The 16,412-nt window shown below is 33.0% G+C and overlaps 2 protein-coding genes across 5 annotated transcripts; one reads left to right on the top strand and one right to left on the bottom strand.

Moving 5' to 3' along the window:
- Nucleotides 1–377: 377 nt before the first annotated feature.
- Nucleotides 378–15,093, bottom strand: LOC123683799 (THO complex subunit 2). 4 transcript variants are annotated; one of them, XM_045622699.1, is made up of 22 exons: nucleotides 14,806–15,092; nucleotides 14,465–14,630; nucleotides 14,249–14,386; nucleotides 14,070–14,185; nucleotides 13,850–13,983; nucleotides 13,542–13,795; nucleotides 13,122–13,441; nucleotides 12,052–12,879; nucleotides 11,500–11,617; nucleotides 11,094–11,438; nucleotides 10,185–10,769; nucleotides 9,348–9,869; nucleotides 9,199–9,265; nucleotides 9,013–9,091; nucleotides 8,798–8,957; nucleotides 8,542–8,740; nucleotides 7,184–7,218; nucleotides 3,057–3,317; nucleotides 2,867–2,927; nucleotides 764–843; nucleotides 645–703; nucleotides 378–509 (listed from the first exon to the last, which is right to left on the bottom strand). In XM_045622699.1, the coding sequence occupies exons 1-22, from the start codon at nucleotides 14,892–14,894 to the stop codon at nucleotides 479–481; spliced, it is 4,647 nt and encodes a 1,548-aa protein (XP_045478655.1). In that variant the 5' UTR covers nucleotides 14,895–15,092; the 3' UTR covers nucleotides 378–478. The 4 variants fall into 4 exon arrangements, 2 of the variants coding, with proteins under 2 accessions (XP_045478655.1, XP_045478656.1); XM_045622700.1 differs by having other exon boundaries at nucleotides 3,057–3,221; XR_006748054.1 differs by lacking the exons at nucleotides 378–509; nucleotides 645–703; nucleotides 764–843; nucleotides 2,867–2,927 and having other exon boundaries at nucleotides 3,131–3,317; nucleotides 6,100–7,218; nucleotides 14,806–15,093.
- LOC123683814 (cilia- and flagella-associated protein 299-like) lies at nucleotides 3,604–5,340 on the top strand. The gene is made up of 2 exons (XM_045622736.1): nucleotides 3,604–4,181; nucleotides 4,960–5,340. Exons 1-2 carry the CDS (start codon nucleotides 3,746–3,748, stop codon nucleotides 5,220–5,222), a joined length of 699 nt encoding a protein of 232 aa, XP_045478692.1. The 5' UTR covers nucleotides 3,604–3,745; the 3' UTR covers nucleotides 5,223–5,340.
- Nucleotides 15,094–16,412: the final 1,319 nt, after the last annotated feature.

Genomic DNA, 16,412 nt, shown 5'->3' with positions numbered 1-16,412 from the left:
ATAATTCTTCAATAAATTTTCACTTGTTTGTTGAAGTATGAAAATACTTAGAAGGGATGTATTGTTTCTTTAATTCCAATCATTGTTTTTTTTTATAATGAAATACATATTGGGCATACCATGGTTTAGATTAGCACTTTGAAACTTTATTTGTAGATACTTTTTGTGGGATTTGAATGAAAAAATGACTCAAAAAACTATTCCTTTCTGTCTGAGTATTTCTTGTTCTATTTCAAAGTAAGAGAAGCAAATAAAATAGTATCTGGTTATGAAAGTACTCAATAGAAATACATTATTAATCATTTTTCATATAGAATACAAAATAGAGGTGTTCGTCAAGGTTGTTTTTATTTTTATGTAGAATTAAAAGGGAAAAATACTATTGACCTTACATTTTAATGAACAATAGGAGAATACATTCATTTACTTATCAACTATTTGTAAAAAAAATTGTTTCCTGAATTATTATTGCTTGAAGCTACCTCCTCTTGTTTTCAGCACTCCTCCTGGTAAAACTTATTAAGGAAAATTAAGTTTTTGGTTAGGTATTAAAATGGAATATTTCAAAACCTATGCTAAGGGAATTAAATATTTATAAAAAAAAACAACTTTAATATCTCCATTTCTTAGTTTTAAAAGGATATTGTTTGTCTCTGACCTCCGCTCTGTCATGAGATCTTTCTCTTGAATAAGGTGATAGTTCCTAAAATTAAATAAGTGTTTAGTTTTTAGTGCTACTTATATATACTTGTAAGAAATTTACCCTATTGGATCGATGATGTTTTTCTCTTGAATGTTGAGAAGGTTCCATCAGTTCTCCATTTGGATGAGGTAGTAATTTGGCTGTAACAGAAGATAAATAATGAAAAATGCAAAAAAATGAGCATTTATGATCCTAATAAAAAAAAAGGCAAATACAGATTTTTGTTCAAGATAGGCAATTACAAAGCGCTTAATTCTATAAAATTATTTTCTAAACCATCACCCAAAGATGATTATAAAGGTGATATAAACCAATAGGAAATCAACATTTTTCGACTAGATATACATGATAAGTTGATAAATTTCTCCACGAATATGGCGTTTCCACTGAATTTAAATTAGGAATTTAGCGTCATATTGTTTAACAAAAAACGTTATCACATTCTCACGTATCTCCTCGTAAATTCGTCCGTGTTCATGTTTTTTTTTAATTCCCCTTTTTCTGCAGCTTATCATGCCTGCCCGATGTTTAAAGTGGAATGAAAAGTTGAAAATGATAATTATTTCCTTTGTGACTCATAACAGTTGGAAAATATTGATTTCATTCGAGGACAATACAACGATTATATCGGTCATACGATTTTTCGATACCATTGTTATGATACGATTTGTCTTTAGGCACAAAATAGGCCTCAGTTTCAGCGATTATCTCTTCATCGGCGTTAAATTTCTTTCCAGCGAGAATTCTCTGAGAACAGGAAAAAGTCGCTGGGGCCAGATCTGGATAATACGGTGGATACGGCAGCAATTCGAAGCCCGATTCGTGCAATTTTGCCGTTGTTTTCATTGATTTGTGACACGGCACATTGTCTCGATGAAACAGCACCTTTTTTTCTTCAAATGGGACCGTTTTTATAAATTTTCGGTACTAATATTGTTTTATAAAGATTTTCGAATTCAGCAAGATCTATGGAATTTTCTGATGAAGCCATTGATACGTCTCAAAAATTCAGGTTTATTTCGACAGAACAGCCCCAAACACTGCTTAGAATCATCAATTCGTCGTTGTTTTTGGTAGATTGTAAGCTCGCGCGGCACCGCTTTGAAAAAAGATTTCGCATACCAAAATATTCATTCACAATATGTCCAACACGTTCCTTCGAGTCTCAGTTATCTAGATAAACTTCAATTCACGGAAATCCACAATTTTTTTGTGGACTTTTCTGATATTTTCGTCGGTAACAGCCTCGTTTTTTGACCATCTACACTTTTTTGTAGGCCCTATACAGGGTGTTTCCTAAATATGCGGCAAAAATTCAGGGGGTTGTTCCTTAGACTATTCTAAGAATATTTTGTCCTTTGATGATTTTTGAAAAACCTCTTTGTTTCGAAGATACAGGGCGAACAACATTTTTCATATTTTTAAAATTAATAATAGTTTAAATAAAAATGCGTACCGCACTGTGTTTACTAAGTAGGTACAATTTATTTTTAAATTTGTTTAACAACATTCTAATTACTAAAAACGGCCAGTTTTTTGACTAAAAATTGCTAATACATCACAAAACGAATTCAAATGAAAACCGTGTTTAATCTGTATTCCTTTACCATCTGCACTTATCAATTTTTAGTCAAAAAACTGGCCGTTTTTAGTAATTGGAATGTTGTTAAACAAATTTAAAAATAAATTGTACCTACTTAGTAAACACAGTGCGGTACGCATTTTTATTTAAACTATTATTAATTTTAAAAATATGAAAAATGTTGTTCGCCCTGTATCTTCGAAACAAAGAGGTTTTTCAAAAATCATCCAGGGACAAAACATGCTTAAAATAGTCCAAGGAACAACCCCCTGAATTTTTGCCGCATGTTTAGAAAACACCCTGTATATTTCAAAACAATTTGAGAATATAGTTCTAATAGAATCTAATGATACTGCGTCGAAAAAAAAAATCGAAAATTTCAGCGTACCGTCAATGGCGGAACACCCAGTATATTTTGTGTTCGTGGACTAATTTCCCGTAAATAGTAGTATAATTATGAAACATCTGAAATACTTCAAATTTTGCCCAAAATCAAGTGATTGCAACCAAAGAACAGACACCAGGGGGGCTGACTACAATATTTGCGTAAGATGAAGAATTATTGTGAAACAAAAACATACCTCTTTCTTCGTCCCGTCTTCTTTTGATTTCTGCTTGCTGTTGGGCTTCATCTCCACGATCCTGGCAATTGTTTTATTAAAAATATTTATTTAAAAATAATTTTTTTTATATTTTTTCTTATATTTTTTTATACTTTTTCTTATATTTTTTTATTCCTTCGTCTAAATCTTCAATTACTTTATTACTTACCCTTTTTCTTCCCAATTTCCGCTCTTTCCTTAATTCCCTCTCTTCTTCTGTCAATTTATCCCTTTTTTCTTTTATTTTTACCGTTCTCTCTTTCTTCTCAACCTTTTCTCCTACATAATCGAATTGTGGATGTTGGACTTTGGATCGTTCTTCATGCTTTGAGCTCTGTAGACACACAATGGGTAGTTTGACATTAGATCCTGAAGGGCGTGGCTTGAAGATTGCGGCAGCCTCTACTTCAATCTGCTGCCGCTCTTGAAACTAATCGTTTTACAACAATAATGAGGTTAAAACCTGATAATATATTACACAACTAATTCACACTATGAACCTTATAAAAGAACAGTGTTTGCTGTATAAATACATTGTTAGATTATCAGTTTAAACCAAGGTTTGACAGAACATTATGTTGAAAATAAAATTTTATATTCCATTAGAAACTTAGAATTTAAAGTTGTGAATAGACTAACAATTCATCAATATTTTACAATAAGTTCTCTAATAGTTTTTTAATTTACTCACGCAGACTTGACACTATTGATATTCATTCTACAATTAAATTCATTACGAATGACATTATAAACCTATCAATATAAATGACACAACAGATGCATCAGAGAGTTTCTGTCAAATACGAAAACTATTCAAACCGAAAAAAATACTCGTGAAGAAGAAAGAGACTTGGCAATATGGTAAAAAAAAAGCCACGATTAGAACGTGATAAAAGACTGCTTCAATTTACCGACCATGATGCTTATTTGGACAGCTTCATCACCAAACAGGACCGCTGCTTCCTACAGAACTTACACGTGTGTAGGAGGTTTTCGGAGCTAGGTTACCGAAATTGGGAAGAAACCTTGTCCAAAGAAGCGTTCGAAAAGAGGTACGATACAGTCATGGACTATGTGAATCCAGAATTTATTCCTTATGTACTTGTGAGCGAGAAGACTCTGTGTCCAGATGAAATACACAAGGAATTGGCGAAAAGAGAACGGTCGAATAGGTTGGGTATAATGTCCACCATCATACACATCAGACACGAAACGGAAACTGGACACGAAGTTTCCGGATATATAGATTATGGCGAACGTATTGAAGGTGAAAATTGGAGAAGTTTCTTCGAAGGTGAGTTTACAACTTACAGTTGAATTACTGAAGAGAGATTCTGCTAGTAGAAGAAATATTTAGACATCTTTTCAATTCATTAATACAGAAGTATTCGAAGTCTACAGCTGGCCCTCTAGTTCCAGAGTTCTGATGAACTCCAGTATACCTAGGATAGCCTCAAGTAGGTTACTTTCTCACTTCTACAAGTCTCTTGTCCAAAGCACATTTTGCGTTGGCTAGAGATGACGAGCATTTCGTCACCAGGTGATCCAGAGTTTCTTTCTCATCCCCACAGAATATGCACTTTTCGTTTTCTGCTAGACTCATTCTTATGAGGTGTTTTCTGAGGCGGCAAAGCCCTGTATCGAATCGAGTGAGGAGGTGAAGCATATTCTTGCTAAAATCCAGATAATTCTTAGATCAAAGTTTCCTAGAAACTTTTTGGAATGTTCCAACCCAGGAAGATTGTACCAGAATGTTTCTCTTGCTGTTATTTCCTGCTCCAGAAACTCCTTATAAGTACATTTACCTATAGCACAGAAAGGTTCTGGGCCAATGAAAGGCAAGTGTGTGGTATTTCATACCATTACTACCGTCTTTACCATCTGCCCATTCAATGACAATTCCCCTTCCCTGATAGTTCTAATCGGAAATGAAAGAACTAAAGAAAAATTTCGAATTGCTCCCAGTGTTTTTGCTACATTTGTATATAGCATACAAAAATGAATTTCGTACATCACAAACGGACATAATACATAACCTATATTCGGGAACTCTCATTCTATCGATATTTCAGGAAGAAAACGAATATTTCCAAACAGCAAAGACCTTGGATTTTACCACTGGAAATATGGAAAATCACGCAGCAACGATTCTGTCAATTACAAAATATATACAGACCCCTATAATGGCTTACGGTTTCAAAATAGATTCGACAGAAAATTTATAAATGTAAATCCTTTCGTACATCCTGGTGAGAACACAGTAAGAGTAAGAGTGAAATCTAATTTATATAAGCATGTTATACTTTTTGACCATCTAGTTCGTCAGAGAGTATAATTTTATGGAATATAGAATCATATACGATAGATATCAAGCACAAATGTACTCTATTTAGTAATAATTATATCATTTTATATTGTAAGATATTTCAAGAAATAAATATATTATATTTGAATACTTATTATTAAACCAATGAGGATACCAGGTGAAATAAGTGTTTTTCCAAGACAATTAGATAAAAACAAAAATTGAATGATACGATTTTGCAAAATTTTCATGAATTTAAAGTCCATAATGTCTTGAAAAGTGATAGATGAATGAATGAATAAGAGGTAGTCGAGTTCTTACAATATGAGGAAAAATTTTGTAAATAATTCAACAATAATGTAATTTGACATACTTTGAATAGTTATTCATAACACAGGTGTAGAAGGCATTGATATTCTTCCACTAGTTCAAAAACAAGCCGAAGTGGCAAGTTTTTGAAAGAAAATTTGTTAGAATGAGTCTTCTGTCCGAGTATTATACATTATTTTCTCTAATTCACTGGATTCTTATTGAAATTGATGGAATTTTTCCATATCATTAAGTGATTTTTACATTGAAAAGTGTTGGTTGGCAGAACTGTTTTCTGTATCACAAATTTGACAGATGACAGATAAATCTGTGACAGGAGAGTTTGGAGTACCAACATGAAAATCTACATGTGCCAAATTAAGATATTCCCGCACGATTTTGTTTTACAAGGTATGACAGAATGAACGGATTTGCCATAGAATAAGATAAATAAATGATCAATTTAGATGCCTGAATTTTTAGTTTCCATAAATTTTTCAAAACCTGATCGAAATTTTTCTCCTCATTCACGTGTAGAATTACAATGATATCAGTTTCATAAAATCTTCAAGAGCGCATTGTTTTCTTCAATACTCACCCGGTTGGCAGAATTAAAATTCACAATGGAAGATTGGGCTAAGATACACTTTGGAGGTCCACACAAAAGTTTTTAGAACAGATAAAAACTGCTAACGAAGTAAGGCACGAGACTGACGAGACGATCTCTGAAGAATCTAGGAATCGATATCGGATGCGAATATGAATGATTCTCCCCGTTCTGGTCACTGCTTCCCGACAGATTTCTTAGGTTCTGCTGCTGATTACGGCCTCGATGAAATTGGTATATTTATTTCCATATTTTTCAAGGAATCTCATCGTTCACTTTACATTCTACGGAATGACTTCTTATTTACAAGATCGCTGGATAATTTATCTCCTTATTATAAGTTTAGACGTTACTAGTTTGGACCAAAAGTTTCTATAATCATGGATAAGTCACTGTCAATTTCTGGTGCATCTTTACAAAGTGAAATCAATTTTCTCAAGCAATATTTCTGTTAGCGCCTCATCCTCCAGATGAACAACAAACGAATGCTTGTAAAACGGTTGAAAGTGAAGTCAAATTACAAAAATACGTCATCTTCATTTTGATCCTCTGATCTATTCAGTGAAGTAAACCTTCTGGTGGTTAGAAAATTTGTTTGAAGCTTAGATATATACGGACATAAGCCTGATTAAGTTCTCGTCTTGGTTTTCCAAAACTCCATAGCCATATTTAAAAACCTTATTTAGAAAGGCACAAAAACTTCTAGGACTCCATCTCATGATTGATTTCATCATCGGCACTTTTCTGAATATCTTTAGTATTCAATATAATTGCTGAACTTCAATGTTCATCAGGAAAAAATTTCAAATTCAGCCACTTCTTAAAATCATAGCGACAAGAATTCTAGTCTTGCAACAACAAAGCTCCATAACGACTACAAAAACACCGCCTCCATTTGTAAATTAAAAATAGTTCTTCTCTTGAATTGTCCACACCTTTTTTTTTTTAAATTAAAACACTGATTCGATAACAAAACACAGCCCAACCTTCCAGAGGATTAACATCACTGGAGATAACCCCATGTTCGGATGAGTCCCTGAAATCTGCACCGATGCTAAGTGACCTCGATACTAACCTTGGAAGATCCATCCAATTTTCTCCTTTTAGCTTCTGAAAAACGAAATTATTGTCCTTATCATTTATGTACCAATATTCAGATGTTGAAGAAAGCTTCTTTCTGTACTAGTATTATAAAGGGTGTTTTTTTCAGAGCTATAGAACTTTAAATTGCAATAAAACAACGATGGATTATTCCGCAAGATAATACTGTGGCATTACATTTTAAATATGATTTCTGGCATATGACCGCCACGGCTGGCTCGGATGTAGTCCAATCTGGATGTCCAATTTTCGATGACTTTTTCCAACATTTTTGGCCGTATATCGGCAATAACACGGCGAATGTTGTCTTCCAAATGGTCAAGGGTTTGTGGCTTATCCGCATAGGCCAATTACTTTACATAGCCCCACAGAAAGTAGTCTAGCGGTGTTAAATCACAAGATCTTGGAGGCCAATTCACAGGACCAAAACGTGAAATTAGGCGGTCACCAAACGTGTTTTTCAATAAATCGAATGTGGCACGAGCTGTGTGACATGTTGCGCCGTCTTGTTGGAACCACAGCTCCTGGACATCATGGTTGTTCAATTCAGAAATGAAAAAGTTAGTAATCATGGCTCTATACCGATCACCATTGACTGTAACGTTCTGGCCATCAACGTTTTTGAAGAAGTACGGACTAATGATTCCACCAGCCCATGAAGCGCACCAGACAGTCAGTTTTTCTGGATGTAACGGTGTTTCGACATACACTTGAGGATTAGCTTCACTCCAAATGCGGCAGTTTTGTTTGTTGACATAACCATTCAACCAGAAGTGCGCTTCATCGCTAAACAAAATAAAATGGACGTAGTGCGCGATATGTATTCCGCACAGAACCATTATTTTCGAAATAAAATTGTACTATTTGCAAGCGTTGTTCAGGCGTGAGTGTATTCATGATGAATTGCCAAACCAAACTGAGAATAAATCACTTGACAGCTGTTAAATCGGTCGCCATCTTGAACAGTAATACCAACTTAAAGTTATATACCTCGAAAAAAATCACCCTATACATTATTCTTCTAATCAAATGCATTCTATTGAAATCAATGGAATATTTTCGAACTTATTGTTCAGAGATTTTTGCATTGAAAAATGATGGTTGGCAGAACTGTTTTCAGTATCAGAAATTTGACAGTTAATAGATAAATAGGTGACAGGAGAATTTGAAGTACCAACATAAAAAAATGAAATATAACCATTAAATCTGTGTGAAACTGTACCTATAAGGTATGGCAGAATGAACGGATTTGCCGCATAATTAGAGAAATAACCATTAAATGTCTATTTTGAAGCGCATAAATGATAATTTAAAAAAACTAGCGTAGTTTACCTCTGTCAGGATCAGTATCTTGTGAATGTCGTCCCATATTTGCTGATCCGTTATTTCCAATAGCCAAATCTCGGTCATCCCTCACATCTCTATAATAATGGGGTGTTCCTCTGTCATCGTAATAACGTTCTACTGATCTTTCATTAGAATATCTTGCTTCATCTTTGAGACCTCCATCTTGATATCTATCTCTTTCCTCCTTGAAAATATTCCACGATTTATCTTCGGATCCGTGTTTGACTGAATGAAAACTTACTTTATATTGCCAATCGTCTTGCTTAAGAAGTTTCTCCTCTTTCCTTTCTCTTCTTTTTTCTCTCTCTCTTTCTTTTTCGGCATCGTCTCTTTGTTTGTCTTCCTTGCGGTGTTTCTCTCTTATTTCTTCCTTATAAATTTTATCTGCTTTATCCTTTGAACTGTAAATTATTTCGTATGTTAAGAAAATAAAATAATTATTTCTGAAATATTTACCCATTTTGTTCTGAATTCTCTGTTTTCGTAACAGTTTTAACTTCATCTGACTGTTTACTAGATCTTTTTTCCTTGTCATCTATGAAATAAACAATATTAGGAATTATACGGATTACATATTTTTACATGTTTCAATAAAATTAAAAACAAGCCAAGAAGTGGCAATTTAAATATACTTTTTTGTACCTTTAGTTTCTCCATTATGTTTTGTACTGGAATTTGATGTCTTTTGTTCGTGCTGCACCTTTGAGACCTACAATATGAAAAATGAAATTCTTTAAGGCGATTCTTAACTATTTTTAAAGGAAAAATTAGAATTGCGGTCAAACAATTACCTTTTCAATGATGATATGAAAATCTCCTTCTTTGACCATATTACCACTAGCAATTCTTTGTTTCAGTAGCGCCAAATAACTACTGGATAATGTGAAGAGATCTTGTCTATTATTTTTCTCTTCGTCCCTAACTTTCTCGATTCTTTTCTCGACAAATTGACTTAACTTGATCAGTACTGGGAAGTAATTAATGATTTTAATCAAAATGATCAGAGCATTCCTTATCTGTATATAATCCTTGGATTCTAGGCAAGTAACCATCGCCTTTGCAAGTTTATAATGCCATTTGTGGCAAACATGTCTGTAGTTTTCATAACCAACATTATCCATATTGTCCGCATGTTGGTTGCTGACTCGGAATTTTGTTACGAAACCGGGATAGTTGGCACATTCTTTCTCGAATACATCTTTAGACTTGTGCCAACGCATAACAGTTTCTAACATAGCATATAAGAATCTACCATATCGCATTGCTTCATTTTCAGTGCATGAGGTAACAGAGTAGGTTATATCACAGAAAAGCTGAAAGAATGAACTATCGTTAAATTTATGTAAATTTTTAAGCATTCTGTATGGGTATTATGCATTATTTTCTCCGATATACCGAATTTTAATTGAAATTAATGGAATGTTTTAATGATTTTTGCATTGAAAAATGTTGGTTGTTGGTAGAACTGTTCTGTATCACAAATTTGACAGTTAATAAATACATGACAGGTGAGTTTGGAGTACCAACATAAAATAATGAAATATACCCATGAAATCTGTGTGAAACTGAGAAACAATAAATTGAAAAATATTGCAAAAAAATACTATTATCATTATTATAATACTTACGCGGTCATAACAGAGGAGAGTAGAAAAATTCGGAGTTTTCAGCATATGAATGACGTGAACAAATTTAGCACAATAGAGTGCATCGATAGCGGTGAATGTACATCTTGGAAACAGACACAGCTGTAGAAATCTGGTGATAGTTTCGTTCTTAGCAGTTTTAGCGGTTTTGGACACAAACCAATGATCTTTTTCCTGCTTCAATCTGTACATAACCTTATCTACATGTTCCGATTGTTTCTTCTTCTCATCTTGAAGTTTTTCTATTAGGGTTGCGTGCCTTTCTTGTTCTTTTTTGCCTTTATTGCTGCCCGAATCCAGAATCGAGATACTCTGTTGTTTCAGCTTATTCACTGCTTCCAAGTATGTGTCTTCGGGAATGCACAAATCGTACATCGTTAAGGACCAGAAAGTAGCTAAGAATTGCGTGGAAATGTCTTCCCATATTTTGGGAGGATGGAGTGGCGTCAAAGACTTGTGAACTGGTTGCATAACCTCGTTTACAGCTTCGAAATATTTCTGATGCTTTACACTCGTGGAAAGTTTTTTATAATTTGCGTCTGCTTTTCTAAGTTGGTCATATTTTATCTATGATAAAAAATTACTATTGATTATAAAAAATAATTTGATATGAATAGTAAAGGGATAATTTAGTAATCTATAGTCCGTTTAGGAAAAATTGACATATGGAAAATCAAAATTAAGTACTAGTGGAAATGAAATTGACTAAAGATATATATTTTGAAAAATCACCAAATAATTTTTATTTTTTCTTACATTTAATCTACAAATAAACTGAGTTGTTCCCGTAGAACATACAGGGTGTTTCTAAATTAGAGGTACAAAGGAAAATGACAGATTCCTTGAATCATTTTGAGAAGAAAAAGGAGAAAATAGAAATAATCTACTCACATTGATTTCATGATTGAACATTGGTCTGGCTAGAAAAAAGGCAACTTCGTTGGGGATATGATAATTCAACAGCATACTTTGAATACTGGGTAATTTATTAACGTATTCATCGACAGACATCGTAGAACCTAGGAAGTTTCCGAACTGTACCAGCGTATCCTGACACTGATCAGAAAGCTTCCCGACTAATTTCAAGTGGCTTTGCTGGGTCTCTTTATAAACAACACAATACTTCTGTTGGGCCATCAGTAGACACAAGGAAACCGCCAAATTTTGATCTGCCATGGCTTCCTTAAGCCGCAGAGAGGATTTTTTTGTGTTTCTAACTTGACCGAAATAACCAGCCTAAAAATAAGAACACAATCCGAAAATTATCTGAAACGACTCGTAGAAAGTTTAAACATACCTCAGCTCTCAATAATTCCCCACCTGCCATAGCACTCAATTGTTCGATAGTAAGATCTTCTGCCGACTCGATACCAGCCATCTTTTGAACAACTTCTTTTAGGATAAGTAAATCTAAACTGTAATTGAATAAATGCTTTTAGTTTTAATAAAAGTTATTTAAAATACAAGTTCAAAAGGCATTGATATTCTTCTATGAGCTCAAAATTTGAATACAAGCCATGAAGTGTCGATTTTTGAATGTACAAGTGTTAGAAAAAGCCTTCTCTACAAGTATTATACATTATTTTCTCTGATTCAGTTAATTTTTATTGAAATTGATTGATATTTCCATTAATAAGATGATAATAAAAGATTATTGTTATTAAATATCGTGTAGTAATTTTTGTTGTGAAAAATGTTGGTTGGCAGAACTGTTCTCTTTGACAGATAAATCTGTGACAGAAGAGTTCCGAGTACCAATATATAATAATTAAATATAACCATGAAATCTGTGTGAAACTGAGATATTTTCAAAATTGAAATTGAAAATTTTAAGGGTATCAAGACTCACCTTTTTTGAGCTTTAAGTTGGTTGGCCACATACTGCAACAACCCCGACAATTCAATATTGTACTTTTTGTAAATAGCGCCACAGAAACAGGACAAACTTTGAAGCCAAGTCGAAATGGACGTGCTATCGTGTTTTACCCTCTTCTTATCAGCGTTTGCCAAACATTCAATCAAACAATATCCCAAAACGTCGTACGATAAACTGGTCAAATATTTCAGAGAATCAACCACCGGATGTATGAGATTATTGTATACTTGAATTTGTAAGAGCACATAGTCAAATAAAAAACCAGGTGAGCAATGTGTCAGTTTTCCTATTGATCTTCCAACTGGCTTTACATTTTCCTTGCTTACACGTTTCATGATGTTTTTAATTTGCTTTTCGGAATCCCCTCTTTTCTTGAGCAGATCGGGATAAATCATGTAGGTGTCGTTTTTCCATCTGTTATACAAACAATATCGTATTTGATAAGGATAGAGCCTCAATAAAGTCCATATCTCTTCGGCAATGCAACAATTGCAGTCTAAATAGGATAATGAAGGTAAAATGGTTATATCGAGTAAGCTTAAAATGTCATAATAGAGCATTTTATCCTCTGTAACTTCGCTTTTGGCATTTTCTACGCCGTAAGAACTCAGTATCGCCTTGGCCAATCTGATCACTTTGCACATAAGAACGGTATCGTGCTGTAACGAAGGTGCTAAGGTCATTAGCATCGGAAATGCGTTTTGACGTAAATCTTCAAAAGTATGGGCCGCCTTTGGGGCTTTAGGATTTTTATGCGGAGGAATCGGTTTTCCTTTGAATTTGGGACTTATTCTGAAGTTTCTGAAATATAATGCATTAGTTTTACAAGGTGTTCCTTAATTGGAGATATAAACAGAAATGACAGATTCCTTGAATAATTTTACAAAAAAAAAGACATTTAATTTAAATTTGACATAAATATTCCATTCGAAGTTTTCATCATGTGGTATGCTAATTTTGAATGCAATTTCACTCTCATTTTTATTTGTACCTCCAATTTAGGAACACCCTGTATATCTTTCAAAACAAATATTATTACTTACTCTCTATAAACTGGTTCGATCACATAATGTAGTAAGTTACATAATGCCAACGCGATTGGTTCAAAACTAACAGCGTAATGTTCTGGCAAATGATCGATCAATGTTTTTGCATTATCCCAATCTGCTATCAAAAGTAACGCTTCACATAAACCCAGCTTCTGGTTTGATTTATACTTTTCAATGGGGTTTTCCGGTTCTTCTGGAGTTTCTTCTTTTTCAGTCTTATTAACTGATATTACTTGTAACTTTCTGAAATATTCTTTGGCTTCCTTCATATTCTTTTCACACTCTTTTTGCATAATTTTATCATCTGGAGTTAACTGCAATATCAATAAGGTATCAATAACGATGGAAATAATAAACTTTCATAAAATTGATTTTCTCCATCTATCTATAGATGAGAAAAAATATTTTGCTTACCCAGGGGTATATGTCTTCCAGAGATATGATAGAGTTCTGCAATAATTGAGCTGTGAGAACATGAAGAGATTTTGGAGCGCCATTCTCACTACTCCTCAGAAAGCTATATTTAGAGCCCAAAACTTCGCTAATGATTTTCGGGTCATTCATATAAGATTTGATAAGAGGAATAAATAAGTTCGCATCATTTGGTTTGTTCTCAAAGCTTTCTAACAAAATATCTAATACCCTGTTAGGATCCAAATTGAAGCAACCTAGAAAAAATTGCCTATAAATCTACTATAACTTTTTCAATCATATGAAATTACCAATGAGCGATTGAACTATTCCTAAAATTCTTTCATTGTTTGTACTTTCGCCAAATTCCTGATTCAACTCTGTAATGAGCTTTGAAAAACCCTCACATTCCTCACGAAAGAGATTGAATTTTTTTTGTTTGTAGCTGAAATGAAGATTTAATTAGCGAGATTCTTCAACTTGATAATTCTTATGTTTGTTATGGTCAAAACTGATAATGCAAGTACTCACTATAACTTTGTTTTAACTTTGATAAATTTTGAGTAAAATGCTCTATTTTTTAAGATACCAACTTCTTGCAGGGTATCAATTTCTAATCTTTCTTTCAATAACTTATCTGAAATGAACTGAAAGAAATGGATGGTATAATTAGTTAAAATCTGTAGTAGTCATTCCATTTTTTCTCTTACCTTCTCACATTCTTTGATAATATAACAAAATATATTTCTTTCTTTTGATTCCTCTGATGAATTATCAACTTGAGCTGATGATGCATCAGCTATGTTTAAAACATCTAGTATTAGTGAAGGAATATCGTTATGGAGGATCTAAAAAGTATAAACAATAATAGTGACATCTTCCTTTCGGAAACGATTAATCCAAAAACAAAAAAGATTAACATTTACCACTAATTCTTGCAACACACCAACAACAGACTCTTTCTTGATAACTCCTTGAAGACCTTTTTCAACTAAAATATTCAACAGTGTTGTGATTTCAGTCAACTTCTCATTTTTATCAAATAGGGGACTACGTGTGTCATCCTTAACTAATTGCACACAAAGCTTCGTACTGAAAAAAATTAACATTCCTTTATTACATCATACAACAAATACAGAAAAAACAATTTCACTTCATGAAATTGAAAATTGACTATAAGAATATTGCTCCTTCAATAATAAGGAGAATAAATTTTAATGCTTTATGATAAATTAATTAACAAAATTTATATAAATATTCATCTTACAATTCGTTTTTGCCAACTTTTTCCCAATTTTTCCAAATTTCCTCATTTAAACAATCCATGTTTGAATGAACGACATATACATCATACATCACAAAATGACAGAAGACACTTTTAATAACGATCACAGAGAAAACTTCGTAGAGAGAATGCCTAGTTTTCTATGTCCTCTTTATGCGTATAATTTATTTTAATTCCAGTAATATTTTCTTAAATCAATTTTATTACTGTTTATAGTACTATACTTATATTATATTACTTACAATGCGAATTGTCACAGAAATATTTGTATGGTAAATACAAAATTTAAACGTGGGTGTGGGTTATTTTCATAGAAATATAATGTTTTGGTATTCATGTAGTATATATATATGGGTTTTCATCATTAAGGGAACATATTTATAGTTAATTTAAAAGAAAAAAGCTACGAAATGACCTTCGTTTACTTTCACTTTATACAAAAAATACTTTACTTATTTTTCAGTTCGTCAATTTCAATTTCTAGTTAATTTCAAGCTTCTTTTAAAGGCGACTTTCTAATAAAGTGGTTTTTACCATATACAAAGGATTTCGCTATATTTTTTTGCCAAAAAGATCCTTTTCGCATGGATTATGGAATTGTCTCTAACTAGTTGCCCCACAGGCAAAATGGCGGTTACTGTCAAAATCAGCTGACTCGAACTTGTAAGAAGATATTTTAATGCCTGATTAATCGGACAGTTTAAATTTGTTTTTAATCTTGTAGAGAGAGAGTGACGGAAGCTCGATTATCTTTGTCCTTTTTATTATGGTAGTTCAAAGTGAAACTCAAGGTAAAAAAAACGTCTTGTTTAAGAACGGCAGAGCAGAGTGATTTTTCTCTGATGTCAAAGAAATGCAAATTGTGATAATTAGAAGGTGCTTAGAAGCATTTTGATTGTTGAGACATTGGGGCTAGAAGATATGAAAAATCCAAATTGCCACTACCTGCCAGTTTTTTAAAATTATTTAGATACTCAGTGCTTTTCATCACTCATTCAGATCATGACATATTGAAAACATGTGTTTTGTAGAATATTTCACATGGATAAGTCAATATTAAGCCAATTCATTGTGACTTGTGAGTTTTGCGTATTTGGTATTTGTGTTTCCACTGAAATTTAGTCCCTAATTTATGTTTTTGATGGCACATAATTTGAAGCACCTACCTATATTCGCCAATTACTGCCACAGTTTCAACCGGCGATGAAAGAAATAAACATCTCACCGATTTTATGTTGAATAATTTATCTTACTCTACATTCAAATATTTGTAACAGTTACATGATTTTTTCATCACACAAAAATGGCCTATTTTATAACACATTTGCCAATTGTTGAGTTATAGCATCTCCAATAAACAAACTGATAAACGTCAGTGGTCATTAAGGAATAGTTTCCAGTGATTTTTCGACGTTGCCGGTGCAATATTCGGATCAATGAATCAAATGAAAATGGAAAATACGATTTTTGCAGATTTTACGATTGTGTTTACGGAATACCAAACTTCGACATGATAGAAAGTGAAACATTCAGCATTATTACAATATGATTCGTTGATATTCATTTTTAATTCTGAGAGACTTTTTTAG

Source organism: Harmonia axyridis, chromosome 7 (genome assembly GCF_914767665.1).
Source record: "Harmonia axyridis chromosome 7, icHarAxyr1.1, whole genome shotgun sequence".
In the NCBI taxonomy this organism is placed as follows: domain Eukaryota; kingdom Metazoa; phylum Arthropoda; class Insecta; order Coleoptera; family Coccinellidae; genus Harmonia; species Harmonia axyridis.
The sequence above is the reverse complement of the archived record's forward strand: the minus strand, read 5'-3'. Positions and strand labels throughout refer to the sequence as shown.

What these genes read in the sequence shown, in the direction of transcription:
- LOC123683814 (XM_045622736.1), top strand. Translation starts at nt 3,746, where the DNA reads ATGGTAAAAAAAAAGCCACGATTAGAACGTGATAAAAGACTGCTTCAA. An exon ending in TTGGAGAAGTTTCTTCGAAG is followed by an intron (nt 4,182 to 4,959) that starts GTGAGTTTACAA and finishes TCGATATTTCAG; the next exon opens with GAAGAAAACGAATATTTCCA.
- LOC123683799 (XM_045622699.1), bottom strand. Translation starts at nt 14,894, where the DNA reads ATGTATGATGTATATGTCGTTCATTCAAACATGGATTGTTTAAATGAG. An exon ending in GTGTGTTGCAAGAATTAGTG is followed by an intron (nt 14,387 to 14,464) that starts GTAAATGTTAAT and finishes TATACTTTTTAG; the next exon opens with ATCCTCCATAACGATATTCC. An exon ending in AGATACTGATCCTGACAGAG is followed by an intron (nt 7,219 to 8,541) that starts GTAAACTACGCT and finishes TTCGTTTTTCAG; the next exon opens with AAGCTAAAAGGAGAAAATTG.